Source organism: Oryzias latipes, chromosome 20 (assembly GCF_053564925.1).
Source record: "Oryzias latipes strain Hd-rR chromosome 20, Olatipes_Hd-rR_3.1".
Taxonomy (NCBI): Eukaryota; Metazoa; Chordata; class Actinopteri; order Beloniformes; family Adrianichthyidae; genus Oryzias; species Oryzias latipes.
Window position 1 is genome coordinate 30,426,316 of NC_136256.1, and position 18,685 is coordinate 30,445,000.

The window sequence follows — 18,685 nt, forward strand, 5'->3', positions numbered from 1 at the left end:
CCTGGGAGGCGACCGTTGTGCAGACTCCCCGGCTGTGAACTGATGCTCCTTGCTGCTCTTTAGCGCCACTCAGATATTTTCACACATATGCTGCAGAGGTTGTGGCGTAACACCTCGCCGCGTCTTCTTCCCATCATGCTCTGCTGTGGCTGTTTAAAAATATGAGTGACATCAGCCTGCAGGTCACAGTGAGGTGAGATGTCTCCCCAAGGGCGCAGAGAGCACCAACAGGCTTCTTAACATACTTCCCACATTTCTGGCAGCTTCTCGGCCACATCCCAAATCCAAAGCTGTGTTTTCCTTCCTGTTGCCATGGCGATGAGGGGTGCCTGGAATGTGGCTGCAGACAGACTGGTGGGGCTGGGCTCAGCATCAGCCCCCCGGTGTGTCGTCTACCTGCTGATCTGGCTGAACGGGGCTTTGGTTGACCCCGCCATTAACAGCAGACGAACACAGAGGTCAGAGCTGCTGCCCCAGACTTTGAGGCTTTCAGGGCTGGGGGGCGGTGAGGGTGGTGTTATACACCTACTTATCATGGTGTCACATGCCAGCCACTGGAGACAGGACAACAAAAACACAGATGAGCGACGCTGCAGGAGGACACAGGCTCTGCTTCTCTTTCTGCAGGTTGGGCCTCATCTTCTGGATGGATAGCTACTCGTTGCTCTACAGCTCCTCTCACAGAACCAGACTCTTTGCTGGTTTCCAGCGGCTGCGCTCTCAAAAGAAGATGTGTGATGTTATCTTGGAGGCTGGCGGCGTTTCTTTCCCGTGTCATCGCGCTCTTTTAGCCAGCTCCAGCGACTATTTCTGGGCCATGTTTGGCGAGGGGACTGCAGAGAGCTCAGCAGGCTCCATTCGCCTCCCGGCACTGACGCCTCAGGGCCTGGAGACTATTCTGGACTTCCTGTACTCGGGTTGGCTCAGTCTGTCTGCCTCCACACTTCCTGTGGTTCTGAAAACAGCCAGGTACCTCCAGGTGGAAACGGCTTTGTCGGTGTGTGAGCGGTTCATGATGGAGAGTTTGAATGCTGAGAACTGCTGCTGCTATGCTAATCTGGCGGAATGCCACGCCCTCTTAAACATTTTGGAGACTGCCAATCAGACCATTGCCATGGAGATGAAGGACCTGTTGCAGGAAAATAGGGATGATCTCCTGAGTTTGAACATCCAGTCCCTGACGGCGGTGCTGGACGCCGATGACGTCCCTGGTGTCAAAGAGCTTGACCTCGTAAAGCTGACTCTTTCATGGTTGGAGGAAAACGGACCCCTCCCACTCCTGAAGTCAAATTTTCTGCTGAGTCGTCTGCGGTTTGGATTGGTCGCCCCTGAGGATCTGATGAAACTTAGTTGTGCCCACAAAGCCATGGCCACACCCTTGATCCGAGGCCAGCTGACCCGAATCCTGGAGTACCACGGCATGGGATCAGCTCAGCCAATCGCACAGAGCAGACAGTCCACTCTCAGAGAATCGCCCAATCGGGTGGTTCTAGTGGGAGGCGGGGCCAGTGTTAATTGGCCAGAGCAGCAGGTGTGGGCGTTTGATCCGAGGAGCAGGAAGTGTTCTCCTACAAGTTGTGTTCTCCCTCTGAGGCTGAAAAGTTTCTGCGTTTGCTCCTTGGGGGGGTTTCTGTTTGTGCTCGGAGGAGATGAGGTGAAAGTTGGGGAGGAGGGAGCAAAGACCTCTGTTACCATGGAAACCTCGAACCGAGTGTGGAGGTTTGACTCTCGCTTTGGCAGCTGGGAGAAGGTGGAGTCTATGTTGGAGAGGCGGGCTCAGTTCACCTGCTGCCTCCTGCAGCACACCATCTATGCCATTGGGGGGCGCCAGTCTCTGCCGAGCACCAACACAGACGCAGCCGTCGCCTCTGTGGAGTTCTATGACATGAGAGCAGGAAAATGGAGGAGAGGTGTCACTCTGCCACGCCCCCTTTATGGCCACGCCTCCGCTACACTTGACAACAACCTCTATGTGTCAGGTGGCCACCCTGGTAACCAAGGCGGCCATCACACCAGTCTCCATGACAACAGGGAAATAACCCGAGATGTCCTGAGCTGGAACCTCAAAGACAGAGTCTGGGAAAAGAAGGCGTCCATGTCCATCGGCAGGTTCTGCCATCGCTTAGCAGCCGCCCGTGGCTTCATCTACGCCCTGCTGGGCATGTATGAACCTTTCTGTGATATTGAACGCTACGATCCGCAGGCGGACCTCTGGACACGCCTTAAGCCACTGCTCTTTGGGTCCTTTGACTATGGGATGACCTCCACAGCCTCCGGGAATCTACTTTTATTTGGTGGGAGAAGGTGGAAGGATGGACAGGAGGAGACGGTGAAGAGCGTGCTGGAGTATGATACGAAGAAAGATCACTGGAGAGAAATCTGCCAGCTCCCAAGATCTCTCACTGGGACTGAATGCACACGCCTGGCTCTTCCAGACTAAGGCACAGGAACGGACACTTGCAGCGTTTTTCGAAATGTCTGATAACATCTCGTCTGTTCTCATTGAAACAAAGACCCTCTTTCTCGAGTGTCCTTTTCTGATCCAAGTGCTGTTTCTTCTGATAATCCACTTTGTTCAGCTCTGGTGGATCCTCTAAGCTGTGGTGCCGGCCAAACAAGATCTGCCGGACATCCATGGCCTCAGTTCACTTGCAAGCGAACTCTGGTGTGACTCATTACAGTGTGAATGCAAACAGACTGAGGAAAGCGTAGACGGGAACCAAAAAGGTGAGAAATAATGTCCGTTTTGTATTATTAGGAGACAATAATAGCAGTGCAACCCTGAAGAAGGAAAAAGTGAGTTGAAGATTTTTGCGTGGAGTAAGAACAGCTGCCAGAATTTAACAAGTGTGACATTTTTAATGACTCTGTTACACAATAAAAACACACTGAACTGTTTGTACCAGATTAAATTTGATTTTTTGATTCTGAACTTTTCTGAGATAACATGGCGAACTTTGACTGGTTACTGCTCGTGGCTTCTTTCAGGATTGTTAATCCCACCCCACCCCCCACTCACGATCAAGATAAATATGTGAAAGAACGGCAGATAAACGTTAAGAATCTTTCCACTTTCTAACATCAGAGTTTCTGGATCAGCCTGAAACACTTTAAAACCTTTCTCTAGAATATTTTTGAAAATTTAATCCTGACTTTCTAAGTACAATAGGAAGTTGTGACAAAGTGGTGATGAGTTCAGATCAAGTGATCTCATGGACTTCATAAATTATTTGAACAATGAAGTAAAACGGAAGCCATAGGTTGAGAAACGTCATAAATGCTGATGCTTTTATTGTGAAAACCTTTAATCCATTAATCTGCCGTAATTCAATTCAATTCATTTTTTATTTCTATAGCAACATCAATGAGCTTCATACCAGTAATTGTATAGAAAACATAAAACCATAAAGAACATAGTCACAGGAATCAATATGTAATGACTGAACTAACTAAACTAAACCAGCATCCCTGTCTTTAGACCCTCCTCTGTGAGGAAAAACTCCTAAAAAAAACGGATTTTGGAAAAAACATAGAAACCTCAGGGGGGTTCACATGAAGGAGGGATCCTCCCCCAGGACAGACAGGCGATTTACCAGAACTCATAGAGAAGAATTAACTTATCTACTTATCTAACTCTACAACTACATGTTTAAAGTCCAGCAAATGATCTTTATCCAGATGGAGTTGGGGGACGGCCGGGGGTGCGAGACGAGCCGGGGGGGGGGGGGGGGGGGGGTGTCCACAGCCAGGGGTAGAAGCAGGAGCAGAGACAAGCCAACAGACCTTTTTCGCAAAAACCGGAAGTACGTCATCAACGTGTAAACCTAGTTCCGGTTTGTGCTTCGCTTGCGGAGGAATGGCAGAGCCTAGAGTGTTTTCGAAGAGCCTGAGTTGTGTTCCGAAGTTCACCAGCACCGATGTGATGAAGAGTGTGAAGATGCATTCGTCCACTAAAGGAAACAAATTGGACAAGGGATATAAATTCGTCCACGAAGAGTTTATCCACCATTACCAAGGTAAGCTTCAGCTAGCTTTAGCCATAGCCGCATCACCGGTAACTCTTTGTTTACGTCAACTGTAAATCCTGGTGTTATTAATTTGTAATATAAGGTATAACACATCGCAGTGAATATGTTGTGTGTATGTTTAAGTGAAAAGGCATGAGATTAACATAACAACCAAAAATTTGGTGAAGCTGTAAATAAGAACTGTTAAGTTGCCCAAATGCGTCTTCATTCTTTTTGCTGCGGTTGCGGCACTTTCTTCACTTACTAGTATTATTTTTCTGAAAGTATGGTGAGCAGAAGTCCTCTTTTCCTGGACATGTCCTCTCTTTTGATACTTATATAATAAAATAACATTGAACATAGATGAAATGTAATTATATTTGCTTCATGTATGCAGCTCTGAACACCAATTACTCTCGATGAAACATCTCACAAACTCACTTCACTCCTCTTTTTTACAAACTCAAATCTGGTCACCTACTGACAGTTATAGTTTCATGTTACATTGATGTAGCAACATAAGTATGTCTTAATTTCAACCTATTTAATTTATTGTGTCTAGATATCACTGGATGCAGAATGTGCCAACCTGAAAGCTTTCTTCTGCAGTTGTGTGGCTGCTAAAGGATTTTGCAATCACATAGTTGCCATCCTGTTCCAGAGCGCACATTATTCACAGCTGGGTCTGCAGGCTGCTGCACCCCCCCACCCCCCCGGCCTGCACGAGTGGCTTGCAAAGATGGCACAGACCAAGAGCACAGGTGGGTTTGTGATCATATTGTCATTATTTTTTAAGAACGGATGTGTATCCAGAACAACTCTAAATTATTATAAAAACACCCCAAGTAGTGACTACAGACTTTAATTGCTTTCTGCCTTTTACTTATAAGGGAATCCATCCTGAACCGGTTAGTGAGCTGGTGGTGCAAAAGCCCAAAACAGTTGGCAGGGACGGTCTGAGGTCCACACTGTACAAGGCATTTACAGGTGATTCACTTTTTGTTGCTTTGTGAGCAAGTTAAGTTTGTTTTTTTTCTAATCTTATGACTAACCAAATTATGGTTACAGCAGATATAATGAATTAAATTGAAATGTAGTTATGCACTTATCAAATCAAATCAAACTTTATTTATAAAATAGCGCTTCTCATGCACTTTGTGCAGCTCGAAGCGCTTTAACACTAAAAACAGTAAACACACATTACAATAAAAACCCCAACCCACCCTTCACCCTTCCCACTCCCCTCCATTAAAGCACATGACCCATGGCTCCCACGTACAATGAAATATGACTATGTAACTGTAAAAGAATAAATAAATAAATAAATAAACAAACAAACAAGTATGGCTTGGCTCTGCTGTGAGGAAACAGTATCTGGGAATCCTTTCATACCAGGAGCCAGCCCGGCCACCGGAACATCGCCACAGCGCCCACCCAGACCGGGACAACACCGGGGTCCCCCTCACAGCCAAAAGCTGTAAAATTAGACCCCAGCCGCCCCAGCAAGGGCAACAACTGCAGCAACAACCGCTGACCAAGCCGGCAATCCCTGGAGGAAAAGATCCCCTCAAGAAACACTGGGGCTAAAATCATAAGATGCTAAAATTAAAAACATAAAAAAGAAGAAAAAAATACATAAAATTGAGAATAAGATGCATAAAATTAAAATAAATACATAAAATAGCCGATACTAAAACTAATAGAATAAATTAGCAGTTAAAATCAACTAAAAGCTAAATTAAAAAGGTGAGTCTTGAGCCTCTTCTTAAAAACCTCTACTGTCTCTGCAGCCCTGAGGTTCTCCGGCAGGCCGTTCCACAGGCGAGGACCATAATGGCAGAACGAAGCCTCACCATAAGTTTTGGTCCTCACCTTGGGAACAACTAAGAGGCCAGCACCGGAAGACCTCAGGGTCCGCGAGGGCTCATATTTTAAAAGAATATCATTTAAATAAGAAGGCCCAAGACCATAAAAACATTTATAAACCATTAAAAGAACTTTAAAATCAATCCTGAAACGCACAGGGAGCCAATGCAGCGATTTCAAAACCGGTGTAATGTGTTCCCGCCCTCTGGTCCTCGTCAGAACTCGTGCCGCTGAGTTCTGTAGAAGTTGTAAGTTTGAAAGAGACTTTTTGGGTAAACCAGAGAGCAGGGCATTACAATAATCTAAACGACTGAAAATAAAAGCATGCATTAGTACCTCTGTGCTGGCAAGAGAGAGGAACGGGCGGACTCTGGCAATGTTTTTGAGATGATAAAATCCTGTCTTAACGACATTTTTAATGTGTGGGATAAAATTTAGCTCAGAGTCAAAAAGTACGCCCAGGTTTCTCACACATGGAGAAGGTTTAAAATTATGAAGATGTGGTAAAATCATCTCTCTCTTGTCTTCAGAACCGATGATTAAAACTTCAGTTTTGTCCTGGTTGACAGTTTATGTCTAACTTTTGTGTGTTGTGTTTCTCTTGTGTAGGACCACAGCCAGATCCATATCTGATGGCATCTGGAAGCAGATTATGCCAGGTGCAGCCCCAACCTCTCATGGCTGTGTTGGATGGGTTTCTGAGATGGAATGAAAGAGAACTTGGATATATATTGTGGCAAATGCATGAATGCATACCTTAAATTACACTTATCTTGTCTTTAACAATCAGTTCAGCCTTCTGTCTTACTGTTGATGATCTGTAATGTTATTTTTTATTGTAAATGTTTGATGTTATTTGCATACCAAAAAATTAAATGAGGCACAATTTTGACCAAAATTGTTTTATTTGTTCATCTAATTTTTTGTGTAGTCAGTCACATTTCAACAGAAAAATATTACGAATATAACATTTATATTTAATTAGATTTTAAGAATATGTGGAAACACTAAATTTTTTCCATACTATTTGAACATTATACATTATTTACATACCAAACATTAATTCACTCTTCAAAACAAAAAAGTCCATGATAATTTGCCAAAACACGGCGGTTAAGCCAGATCTGATTCACACCGCCCATCAGTGTGAGCGGCACAGAGAGTCCCTGATGTGAAAGGACTTTATCCTACTGATCACTCTTTCCACTATTATTCTGAGGCGGGTGATGGCTTGGGTTTGTTCATTTTCCTCCTTGCTGAATTGAGCTGAAAGCTTAAAAGGTGGAATGATGATCTTAGATCCAATGTCAGTAAGGAGGTCTTGAACGAGGAACTCTTTGTCCGCCATGACATCGTCTCCTGGCTCCAGCAAAGGAACTTGGCTTCTAAGTCATGGATGTAATCCAAAGCCTCATCCAGAGCACATGTGAAGATAAAGAAATTAAAAATCAGTCTTAATATATTTATGCTACCTTTCAACACAACACAGTAATCATGTTTTGAAAAGTATGTTAAGTATTTAATTACAAATACATTTAATTTATTTTTGTTAAGGAAATTACAAAATGACAAAATGCTCAAAAGTGATTAAATACATGTAATTAAAATAGGTGAGAGCATGAACATCTTTTATTATAAATATTAATTTTTTCAGGTAGAAATGCATTTATCCAATAACGGTACACATAGTTGACTAACGTTAACCAAACACATTATGAACAACCTTACCTGCAGGTGGGTGTGTCACGTAGTCCTGATCCATCTTTACTGTCTTAGCTTAGCCACCGTGTCGCTATCTTCACAGCATAGCTGCATAGCCTGACGTCTGAGGTTCTGTCATATTCTGACTCCCTTCTCCAGTGATGAAAGTCAGGCAAGGAAAAAATCCCTGAACTTTTCTTTGAGCGATATGGCGGGCACAGAGCGAAATTTTGGAAAAATACGTGGTCTTAGATGCATTCTGGTGCATTCTGGCAACTAGTTATTCACTTCTTTATCAAGAAACTAAGACTACTTGGAGCATCATGATTTGTCATTCAAACCCCTAGTTTGACTCTCCATTAAGGACTTGCTGGTCCTAAAAAAGAATTTGGAAAATTGCTCAAAGTAACACAATCCTACAATCTACGCTTTTCCTTAAAGCTGCAAAACATACAATTGCTAAAATATAGTAACATCAAAGCCCCAAATGGCAAAAAGAACACCAGTAACTATGATATTCTATGAAAATACCTCAGTTATTTATACATTATTTCTGCTTTAGAAATGACTGATGTACAACATCCACTTGCACTGTTTTCTCAAACTATAACTACATCAAAATATGGGATCTGCTTTAAACTATAATTCTATAACATAATACATCAATTCTTTAACACCAATACTAAGTAATCTGGGAAATATCAAAACAAACATACAAACTAAACTAAACATTGTAAACATTATTTTTTAAGGGAGTGCGGGTCCAAACCATCAAATACTTATAATTAATGTCAACTATACTGAACTAAATCATGGTAATTAGGAAATACAAATAAATTAGATAAAGAAATGTATTCAAAATAAAAACTGAAACTCAAAACTAAAATTGAAATTATTTCAAAATGTGGTTTTGAGATTATTTTACACAAAAAAGTATTTGACCTACACTACCTTAAAAATCTTTTTTTTCCAGCCAAGACCACTTCAATTTGTTTTTTATCGTCTTCTCACAACTGAGGTCGTGACCACGCTCAATAATGACGATGCCTGCCATTATTTTAACAGAAATTTGATCGCAAACTCTAAAGATGTGTTTGTGAAAATTTAGCGTGGGTCCGCCAGTTTTGCTCTCTAGGGAAGCGAGTCACGCTGACCACGTGGTGCAGACAGAGCCAATCAGACCCGTCGACGCATCCGAAAGCAACTAAAACGTCCCGTCATTGGTCAATTAGGCCGGGAAGACGAGAGATGGCCACGACCATAGAGGAAGCGATCTGCGGAGAAATATAGAAAATAAAGCTAAAATTAGCTGATTTCAGACCATTTTTTGATCCGGAAAGCGATTTGTCCGTAGAGATCAGGTCTTTATTTCCCGGAAAGTACGTTCGGTTTGCTCAAAAACCCGGATTTCCGGGAATTCCCGGAAGACTTTCATCACTGCTTCTCAAAGGAGCAGTAAAGTTTTTCCAAGGGAAAATACTCCGGGCAACACCACTCTTCAGGCGACGAACGACGCAGCCGCACCACAATCCGGAGCGAAAGTGCCGGCACCAGAGGTTGCTACCTGTGTTTACATTAAAACTATGCCCTTCATCTCTTCGCATCGCCTATATCCATTTGGGTTTCAGGTTTGGATCCACAGGAAAATAATGAAATGAAAGGTAAGGCTGTTTTTGGTAGGAAGACGAACAGCCTGGAACGCAACAGAGACTGCAACTCTTCGACTCTGCCATTCTTCATATCTGCTGCTACGCTAACAGGAAGTTGTTTTACACGTCATTGACGTATTTCCGGTCGAAAAATGCGGAAGTGTGAAAAAGGTCTATTGGATTCCCTCCAGCTGCCCCAGAGGGGAGTGGGACAGAGGGACAATCCATGAATCACACTGCAGAAAACAGGCATGGAGACCTGAATGATGAATGAAAAAACTAAATGATAAGTAATCCGAGCAAATTGGTGTCAGAAGTTAAAATATGAAACATGATGCAGTAACACAGCAAATAATGCTTTTGACAACAACCACTTCATTCAAACCTTTATTGACCCATCCTTAACAGAACGTAGGAGTCACATAAATAAATACTGAGATTTACTCATTACATCATTACTTAAAGACAGGCTTCCCAAAGAAATGATGACACATATTTGTACTCTATCCATTTAAATCTCCAGAATCTGATTATTAAGACACAAACGAGAAAATAAATATCGTTTTATTTTTTCATTGAAGACATTCTACTACAATCAATCACAGGCAGCAGCATAAAAGAGCAATTCAGACCGGCTTCATCTGCCTTTGTACGGGTGATTGCTTCTGTAGTTTGTGCATTATCTCAGTATATAAATAAAACATTCATTTTAAACTTCCTATGTTGATGTTACATGCGGTAAAGAAAGCTAAAAATCCACCCGCGGCGAGTTATGACATTGATGAGACAGAAAATAAAATCTAGGGCATAAAATAAACTTTTCTTTGAAAACGTAAAATAATTATCGTATCATCTACGATTCATTAAACTCCATGAAATAAACACTAATTTGTTACTGATTGTGTTTCATAAATCTGAATTTCCTGATTTTTTTTTTAAAGAAGAACGAGGTTTTGCACTAAAGCCACTAAAACCAACAATCGTTTTCCTAAAGGCTACCAAGCTGGTACATTTTTATGACTTGAAGATAAATCTGAATAAACAACATGAACACAATAAAAGCTTCGCAGGGATTGGGCAGCGGAGGCACAAAGCTGCCCCAGGATGCCCCACAGATGAAATCGTGGAGCATCAGAGGGAACTGGGAGTCACACTGGGGTTAAAATTATAACTCCTTCTGACGTCTGGGGCTGATGGACCTGCGTCCAAGTCCTCTTTCCTTAGCAACCAGCATCACATGGCAACCAAACTGCATCCAAAGTCTAAAAAACATTCCTCTCAGGTCAAGTACCAGATGCCAGAAGAGAATTTATTTTAAGGTGCTGTCAAGGGTCAGAACAATCCAAACCACCAAGTTTCATCAGTCCTCGTTTTTCGTTAGCTCCTTCCGGGAGATGACACGGTCACCTCTCCTTTAGCATACCTGATCAGAACAATATGACTCAGCAATCCTGTGGGGAGTTCATGACAATGACAGGACAACCTTCCTGCAGTGGCTGCTGGGAAAAAACCTCAGAAGATGTTTGACTAAAACAGGACCTCACTGCCATCGGAACAACCTCGCCTGTCACGGTGATCACTGACTCAACCGGGTGTCACAGAGGAAGGACCTCAGAATGGGGTGGGCAGGTGGGCCATTCACCTTTGCTTTCATAACCCCCCATTACGGCCCCCACCCTGAGAGTCCAGGCTGGGATGGAAAGGAGTCTGATGGCGAAACACTGCAGAGTAAACCTCCTTCCATTACAGCCAAAGGGGGGTTGATGGTGACATTCTGACACAAAGACTTCTGAGGCTCAGAAACTGGAGGAAGTACTGGAGACCAAACCAAGGCAGACATGAACAGATTCTCCACACACAACAAAGGAACAAAAACACAATGACTGCATGAAATACTTCAACAGAGTAGTACTACACACATTTGGAAAAGTCTTCATCCACGTATTTCAGAGTCTCAGGGTTTTGTTCCCATCAGCAATGTGGAACATCAAAGCCCAGCACATGATCTGTGGAGGATTCCAGGTCACAATGATCCAAACGGAGTTGGTCAAAGGCTGAGTTTTGAAGACTAATCTGGAAAAAATCAGCTTTGCTTTGACTCTTCTTTCAGTAACAGTGGAGGGAACTGCTCAGACTGATCTTCTAACACGATAAAAGTTATAAGAATTGAGTTTTACAATTCCAGCATATTTATGTCTCCATAAGTGAAAAACATCAGTTATGTCAAACGTTTCCGTTTGTGCGATCTAAGCGAAAACGTGCCTAAAAGCCTTCATCTTTGTGCTTCAGCTTCATGGCTTTGGGTGCATTCTGGCACATGCAGCAAAGCTTTGGATGTGCACTGTCCCTGTGAAATAAACACCAAACGTTACGTTCATAACTCTTAACGTGACGTTAGTCCATCTGTTTAATCCAACAACAGACGCACGCGTAAAGCAAAGCTGGCTCCGCGTGTCCGTCCTCACACGCATCAGGACGGGAACTGCATCCACACAAGGTGGAGATTCACCCATGAGGATGTTCCCACGGAAGGAAAGGATCAGCTGATGTCTCTGAAGGAAGGAACCACAACATTCCCGCCGCATCTTCCCGTTTGTCTGACTTAAAGCCAGCTAAACTTGGAAGTGTTGAATTCAGACAAAGGAACGGCGGCACGTCCCAGACCAGAACCACCGGCCCTCCATGAGAATCGCAGCCAGAATTCAACAGCCGTCAGGCAGGAAGTCCTGCCCCCAACGCTGAAGCAGCAAAGTCACCGGAGGAGAGCGATGTTCACAGACGCAGAAGAAGCCTTTGAGGACCTTGTATGATAATGAGTCTGATTGTTTGACCATCTGTGGTGATTCTTTAAAAGCTTCTGAAGATCCAATCAGACCTTTGGGATCCAGCATGTTTGTTTATCAAACTCCCACTTTTAGGACAACCAGGGGCAGCTTTGACATTAAAGGAGCAATTGGTTTCCCTCTGGGAATCAAACCCATGACTCAAACGGGCTGTTTAGCTTTTATGGGGTCAGAGGTCAGCAGCTCCACGAGAAAAGGATCTGAGGACAAATGAAACTTTCTTAAAGCAGTTTGGGTGGATTTTTCCCGTGAAATGGCTCTTCTTCCAGGGAGGGGGGTACATGCTTCAGGTCCAGCCTCGCACAGAATAGAGTTCAATAACCAGCATGAACAAAAGCCTCTACGTCTAAATATAAACTGCAGAGATAAGAAAAGGTCATTGCTTCTGTCTGCCACCACACTGACTGTGCAGTAATATCTACATCATTAAGGATAAGGCTTCATGGAAAATGACCCCCGTCACTGCCCTGTGCATGAGACTCAGTGTAAACAACAAGCAGGACGGATGAAGATGCTGTGACAGCTTCTTTCAAAGGCTTTCCATGGAGAGTATTTACATAGCGCGCAAGCTAACTGTAATTCTGAAGAATGATGGCAACCCCCAGCCTGGAGCCGCCTGGAGCCGCCTGGAGCCGCCTGGAGCCGCCTGGAGCCGCCTGGAGCACCACAACCAACCAGCTAACAGATGTGATTCAAAGCTTAGGAGGCGTTTGAAGTTGCAAAACTTTCCTCTGACCTCAACCTTGAGGCGTGAATCTGCAGCAGTTAGTTCTTAGAGTCAGACGTGCGTCTCAATGAAGGAGTGCGTGTGAGACAGCGACGGGGTGAGGGGCGGCCCCGCCTCGGCCTCCGAGCTCGGCTCCTGAGAGAACAGCTCCTGATAGGCCTTCTTCCACTCCTGGAAGTCTGCAGACGACAGCTGGGGGGCGGCCAGCAGCCTGTCGATCAGCGCTAGCTCCCCCTCCCTGTCCTGGGAGGAAACACAGCAGGGTTGGCTACACGCTTTCAGACGAGACACACGGACAACATGCCACACAAAGCAGGAGATGCACGGAGGTTTGGGGAGATCTCTGCTGAGGTTCCAGCTACCTGTGTTTGAACATGAAATGTGAATTCAGTGAGACATCAACAAGTGTCCACAAAAGTCAGTAACTTGGTTTAGATTCAGTGATTTTACAAAACTATCTAAACAGAAAGAAAAAGGAGGAAGAGCAGGAGGCAGCAGAGATGAAGACCCTGAGGTTCTCTTTGGGACCAGGATGGATCATTGAGTCCATCAGAGGAACAGATCATGGATGTTCTGGAGATCCATGCAGGGAAGCAGGTGGAGACGTTTGAGAGGAGGAACAAAGATGATGCTGAGGTCGGAGATACAGGAAAGAGGCGGATATGAGGGAGGAGGATGAAGAGGAGAGGGTTAGATGGAGGCAGAAGATTCATTATGGCGCCCCCTAAAGGCAGCAGCTGGAAGACAAAGAAGAAAAGAAGTTGTCCACTAAATCTATTCTCTTGTTTGTCACATCAACCTGCACTCATGTTTGTCAAAGCGGTCGGTGAGTCTTCAACTTTTCATTCAGAGATTTTGATTCAAAAAGGAGACATGGAACATTAAAACTAACATTAAAACAGCTACGTTTATCTGCAGATAGTGTTCCGTGTTTTAAAATCTGGTGTAGAACCTTCAGACGTTTACTGTCAGAGAACCGACCATCATAAAAGCGCTGGCTGTAGCGTTTAGACCAAAGGCCTTCATGCTGTCTCTATCTGACCAACGTTCAGCACTAAAAGCGGCATGTGAGCGGTCAGCGCCGGTGACCACATCATGAACATCACAAGTTATCTGATCACACTTATTGATTATTGATTAAGTCAAAGATAAAAAAAAGAAAAATCACATTTCACGTTAGATTTTACTAAAACTAGCAAACAATATTCCATAAATGAATAAAGGACGACAGTCCTACTGCAGTCTGTGGGTGTGTGGGGGGGCAATGAGAAAAAATCCAAACCAGTAAAAAGCCTTTTCTGTTTTTAAATGACAATCGAGGGGAAATCTCTCCCTTGTTGGTTTGCAGAACAAAGACGTGCTGATCATCCCCAGGTCTGACCTGGGTCAGAAGACGTGGTCCAAGAGGACAAGCAGACCAAACCAAGTTTCCAGTCCGGTGGGGGAAAAGGTCAATTCTACGGTAAAAGCAGCATCACAGAGATTCCACACTAAGAAGATGCAGCAACCACCAAAGTTCAGGAGAACGTCCAACATCTGTGCTGTCAAAAGCTGCACCATGATTGGCTGATGGTGAAACCAGAAGATTTGAACTTTCTGCCCCAAATTCAACATCAACAACACTATAAGTCCCAGCAGGATGAGAATCAATTCAATTCATTTATGCAGCCCAGTATCACAAGACAGTTTCCTCAACTGTACTAAAACATCAAATCAGTTCTAAAATACAACAGCTGTTTGCTAAACTAAACAGACTAAGCTGCCCTTAGACCCTCCTTCACGCTGAGGAGCAACAAACAAACTGTGGAAGAGTCAAGAAAGGCAAAAATGCTGTCATTGGTACAAAGTTGTTCTTCTCAAATGTCTCATCCAGATGTTCCAACAACAAACACACATTTAAAAGGAGTTGATGGTAGTTTTAGTGATGGAGAATTCCTCATTCCAGACAATAAATGGCAAAACCTAGAATGCATAACTGTGATATGGAAATGATCTAATGCATCGGATTTGACTGCAGATAAAATGTTAGAATAATGTGAGGATGGCCGTCTATACAGAGGAGAGCTGAAGCTTTAGTCGTTTCCACAGCAACCGCTGCAGATTCCCGTTGCCAAGCAGCCGACGGTGCATGGAGAGCGGCAGACGCTGGCAGGGCAACTTTAATGTAGAGCGCTGGCATGCAGACTCTCCCCAAAGCTGGCGCTTCCTTTTCAAGCAGCCAAACCGACAGAAACACGCCACCAACAAACACAGAAGCAGAACGGACACTCCAGACAACAGCCACAGCCAAGGAGGTGCCTGGCTCCGCCCACACAGAGCCCAGACGCCTGAATCAGGCCCAGGAGATGCACAGAGAAACAGGTCATGTGAGCAAACAGTTCTCTAACGAAGCTTTGTTGTTGTATTATGTTGTTTGTCAATAAAGTCTGAAAAAAAAGTTCTCTAACGAAGCTCCGCCCTCTTTGATTGAGAAGAACCAGATTTAACCCACAAAAAAGATCTTCAGACGATACCGCCCCAAACAAAAGAGCAGCAGAAACGTTTATTCAGGACAAATATTCACAGATTTATGACAAAATTAAGATTCTTTCAGAGCTTTCTGATTATGGCCTCAAAATGTTTTGAATTCAGTAAAATTGAGATTTTATTTCTAACTACCACGGATGTTCAGGATTCAGGATTGTGACACAACAGGCCAGCGCTGTGAAAAAGTATTTGCCCCCTTTCAGGCTCAGGTCACATTCAGTTGAAGTAAAAATATGAAAAACCTGGACGTTGTCAGAAGACCCTAAAAAGACAAACTGTCCTCTGAGGAGAACCAGGAACAGATGAGAAGCAAAGTCTGAGTGTCTGAGTCTGAACGGTTTGCAAAGACGCTCAGAGAGATCCATCACTCCCAAAAGAAGAAAACCCAGGAGAGCTCCTCAGCTACCAACAGACTACCAGCAGTCAGAAAGACTTCAGGACACAAATGGAGCATTCAAGGAGAAAGCAAGAACATAGCAGAACATCCAGCACAAATGTTCTGATGATGTCATCTGAAAACTGGAGAACATCTGTCAGTCTGTTTGCAACCACCGCATGAAGACACTCCAGACTCCTCTGAGTTTCTGACAGGTTCTCCAATCGTGACCTTCAGGAGGCTTCACAAAGGGGAGAAATACTTTTACCAGACGGGCTGATAAAAGAGAAAAAGCTCCATACAGGAACTCTTTAAGGAACTCTGAGACTCGTAAAGACCTCCTGCAGCCGGGAGCTTCTGCTACACCCAGACTCTAGTTCACTTCACTTCTCTGAGCTCAGCTTCTCATGAAGGTCTGCACGGGAAGGACCCACCTTCAGCGTGGAAGTCAGTATGCGCAGGCGGTGCAGACGCTCGTTCAGCTGAGGATCCTCGGCGCGTCGCAGGAACGACTGCCTAAACTCCGTCTGGCCTTTGGCCTCAGAGCCCCGCCCCAGAGGACAGACTCCGCCCTGCTCGCAGGCCCGAAACAAGTCCCCCAAAGACGCGCCTTCACAGCCACCGCCAGGAGAGCAGAAGGTCCGGTTTGAGCTCACGGTGCAGACGGGTAGCAGAGCCTCCAGACACAGATCCGTTCCTGAGGATGACATCAGCATCACTTCCACCTCCTCCGTCAGAAGTCGTCTGATCACAAGAACCGGACGAGTTTACGGAACCAAACTCAAAAGCGATCTCTACTGTCACCGTGGCAACCAGAGTGCATGGGTCTGCCCCGTTACAGTAGAGCAGGACTGGCCAACCTGGTCCTCAGGAGCCTCAACCCTGTTTTCCTTCAGGACCAGCTGATTAGCTAACTTCAGTAATTCCACATGATTGACTGAACACGCCTGGTTCAGGTTGTCAGCATCAAGCAGTGCAGAGAGAGCTGGAAATAGGCAGGGTTGAGGCTCTTGACACGCTAACGCCCTGCGTTAGCGTGTCAAGAGCTGTCTACATGCTTAAAGGCTGCAGGACTTCCACATGATTCAAAATGAGGAGAGATGTTTTTGGAAAATGTCCAAATGTTTCATGTCTGGCATCGATTCCAGTTCTAGTGCGAAATATTGACGTGACTTCCTGATTGTGTCTCTAATAAACTTCTTATCTGACAGAGTGCTGGAGGCACGGCGCCCACAACTCTTTAGTCTTCATGCTTGGGTGTTTCTGAACAAACTGATCTCCGGCCAAACTTGTCGGGACTCACCTCCGTGTGTGGCGCGCCCCTCCTTGGCGGGCAGAGCGAGCAGCAAGTGTAGATTGCTGTCTCGTGGCAGCGTGAAGCTGCGGGGTTTTTCTCCTTGGGTTGCCATAGGGATCAGCCTCTGCATTGCCATGGGCAACGGGGCGCTCCTCTGTGGAGGGAGAGTGTAAACGGCTCCGGCAGTCATGGAGCAGCCTCCGAGACCGGGTTCAGCGAAGACGGCGTCCTCTGCCAGGCAAAACAGGAGCTCTTACTGATGGATTTGTCAAAAAAACATCCATCACACTGACGGTTTCAAGATGAAACACTCCCAACCATTTCAGCTTCTCACAGGTCGAGTCTTCTTTCAAACTTTAGAATGTTACAGAAACAGAAGATGCTGCCCCCAAGCTCAAATAAAACCCGTTTGGGCTTTAATCTCACTAAAATAATCAGTCAAGACATTCTGAGGGAGGGTCTTTTTTCTGTTTTTTTCTGTTACCCAGCGGTCCGGTCTGGAGGTAATGCAGTCCAGACTCCGTTAGCGGGGTCTCGATCAGGTCCTGCCAGGAACGTCTCTGAGAGGATGAGGAGCGACCCGGGGACCCCGTCTCACTGCTGCCGCCTGCAGGACTGGAGCGGTACTACAGAAAAAAGCACAGCTGAAGAACGTCGTGTCTGAACTTGGCATAAATGTTTAACTAAAAAATCTTGACTGAATTGTAAAAAAATGCTGAACAAACAGGGGAATCCCCCTAAGCCCCGCACCCAACAAAGCCCTGGAAAACAGCTCCTAAAGTCCGTTAATCAGGTCCCGGATGGAAAACTCAACAGTGTATTATGTTTTTTATTATGAGACAAGAATTTGTTGGTTACTTCCAGAATTTCTGAAAGTTATGTGTTTTTTTTAATTTTCTTTTAGAATTAAAGAAAGTTAAAAGGTTTGGAAACAATTGTATTCAAATGAATATTTAATAAGTGGTTACACTGCTGTTTGCTATAATATTAAAGTCAAAGGGTCTACTCCAAATCAAATATAACATCTATGTGATTGTTGAATGTCAATGTGATGAATTTGATGCAAATACTCCTCACAGTTAACATTTTACAGCAGTAAAATCATGAAGCGGTACCTTTTCTAAATAAAGGGTTCATCGCCTGTGAAGAACAAACCAACTGTCCTGCATGGATGTGAATCCTAAAATCCACTTTAGAGCTTTGAAAAAGCCGTTTTTGTTTGAATCAACCAGGGACACGCTGATCTGCAGAAACAACTGTTCCTTTCAGGAGGGGGACACTACACACCTCCACAGGGTCACATCTGTACTGCATGTCGCTGCTGCTGCTGCCCCCTGGCTTTCTTCCACTGTGTGTGGTACCGGCCCCAAGTGGACCGGGGTGGTACTGCGGTTCCGCAGCCACCGCTGAGGGTTCGCCGCACAGGAAGTCTTCCTGGGAAGAGCGAGAACGAGACGTTTCTGTGGAAGACAGGCGGGTGGTTCGACCTTCCAGGTAAGTGCTCATCTGACAGAGGAGGGAAAAACAAGGTGAGAGAGAGACATAAAGATTCTGTAAGAGAGAGAGTGACATGTCAGCAAGAAATTAAACGTCTGTCTAGAAACTAACATTGCAGAGCGAAGACGTTTTATCTCTAAAGAGCATTTCAACTTCTCTGGTTCTCCACAGCCATTATTAGAAATGGTCGCGAGGC

General features: G+C 44.7%; 2 protein-coding genes and 1 long non-coding RNA gene across 6 annotated transcripts in view; 2 read left to right on the forward strand and 1 right to left on the reverse strand.

The window, feature by feature from the left end:
* Positions 1–18,685, reverse strand: part of cnksr2a (connector enhancer of kinase suppressor of Ras 2a) — an 83,785-nt gene that overhangs the window by 5,955 nt on the left and 59,145 nt on the right. For 2 of the 4 annotated variants that reach the window (XM_023949960.2, XM_023949962.2), the window contains 5 exons: positions 18,280–18,498; positions 17,477–17,618; positions 16,999–17,223; positions 16,130–16,392; positions 9,598–13,530 (listed from right to left, as the gene is read on the reverse strand). In XM_023949960.2, coding sequence (XP_023805728.1) covers positions 13,252–13,530; positions 16,130–16,392; positions 16,999–17,223; positions 17,477–17,618; positions 18,280–18,498 — 1,128 coding nt within the window. In that variant the 3' untranslated portion in view covers positions 9,598–13,251. Of the gene's footprint in view, positions 1–9,597; positions 13,531–16,129; positions 16,393–16,998; positions 17,224–17,476; positions 17,619–18,279; positions 18,499–18,685 lie in introns of those variants that run through there. The other 2 variants (XM_023949961.2, XM_078938709.1) reach the window with 2 other exon arrangements.
* klhl34 (kelch-like family member 34) lies at positions 192–2,898 on the forward strand. Its single transcript, XM_004081201.4, has one exon. It carries the CDS (start codon positions 545–547, stop codon positions 2,438–2,440), a length of 1,896 nt encoding a protein of 631 aa, XP_004081249.2. The 5' UTR covers positions 192–544; the 3' UTR covers positions 2,441–2,898.
* On the forward strand, positions 3,876–6,771 carry LOC144988390 (uncharacterized). Its single transcript, XR_013652303.1, has 4 exons — positions 3,876–4,016; positions 4,669–4,768; positions 4,898–4,994; positions 6,483–6,771. It is a non-coding gene; the product is annotated as an uncharacterized LOC144988390 (long non-coding RNA).

Coding starts and splice junctions, on each gene's coding strand:
- klhl34 (XM_004081201.4), top strand. CDS start 545: ATGCCAGCCACTGGAGACAGGACAACAAAAACACAGATGAGCGACGCT.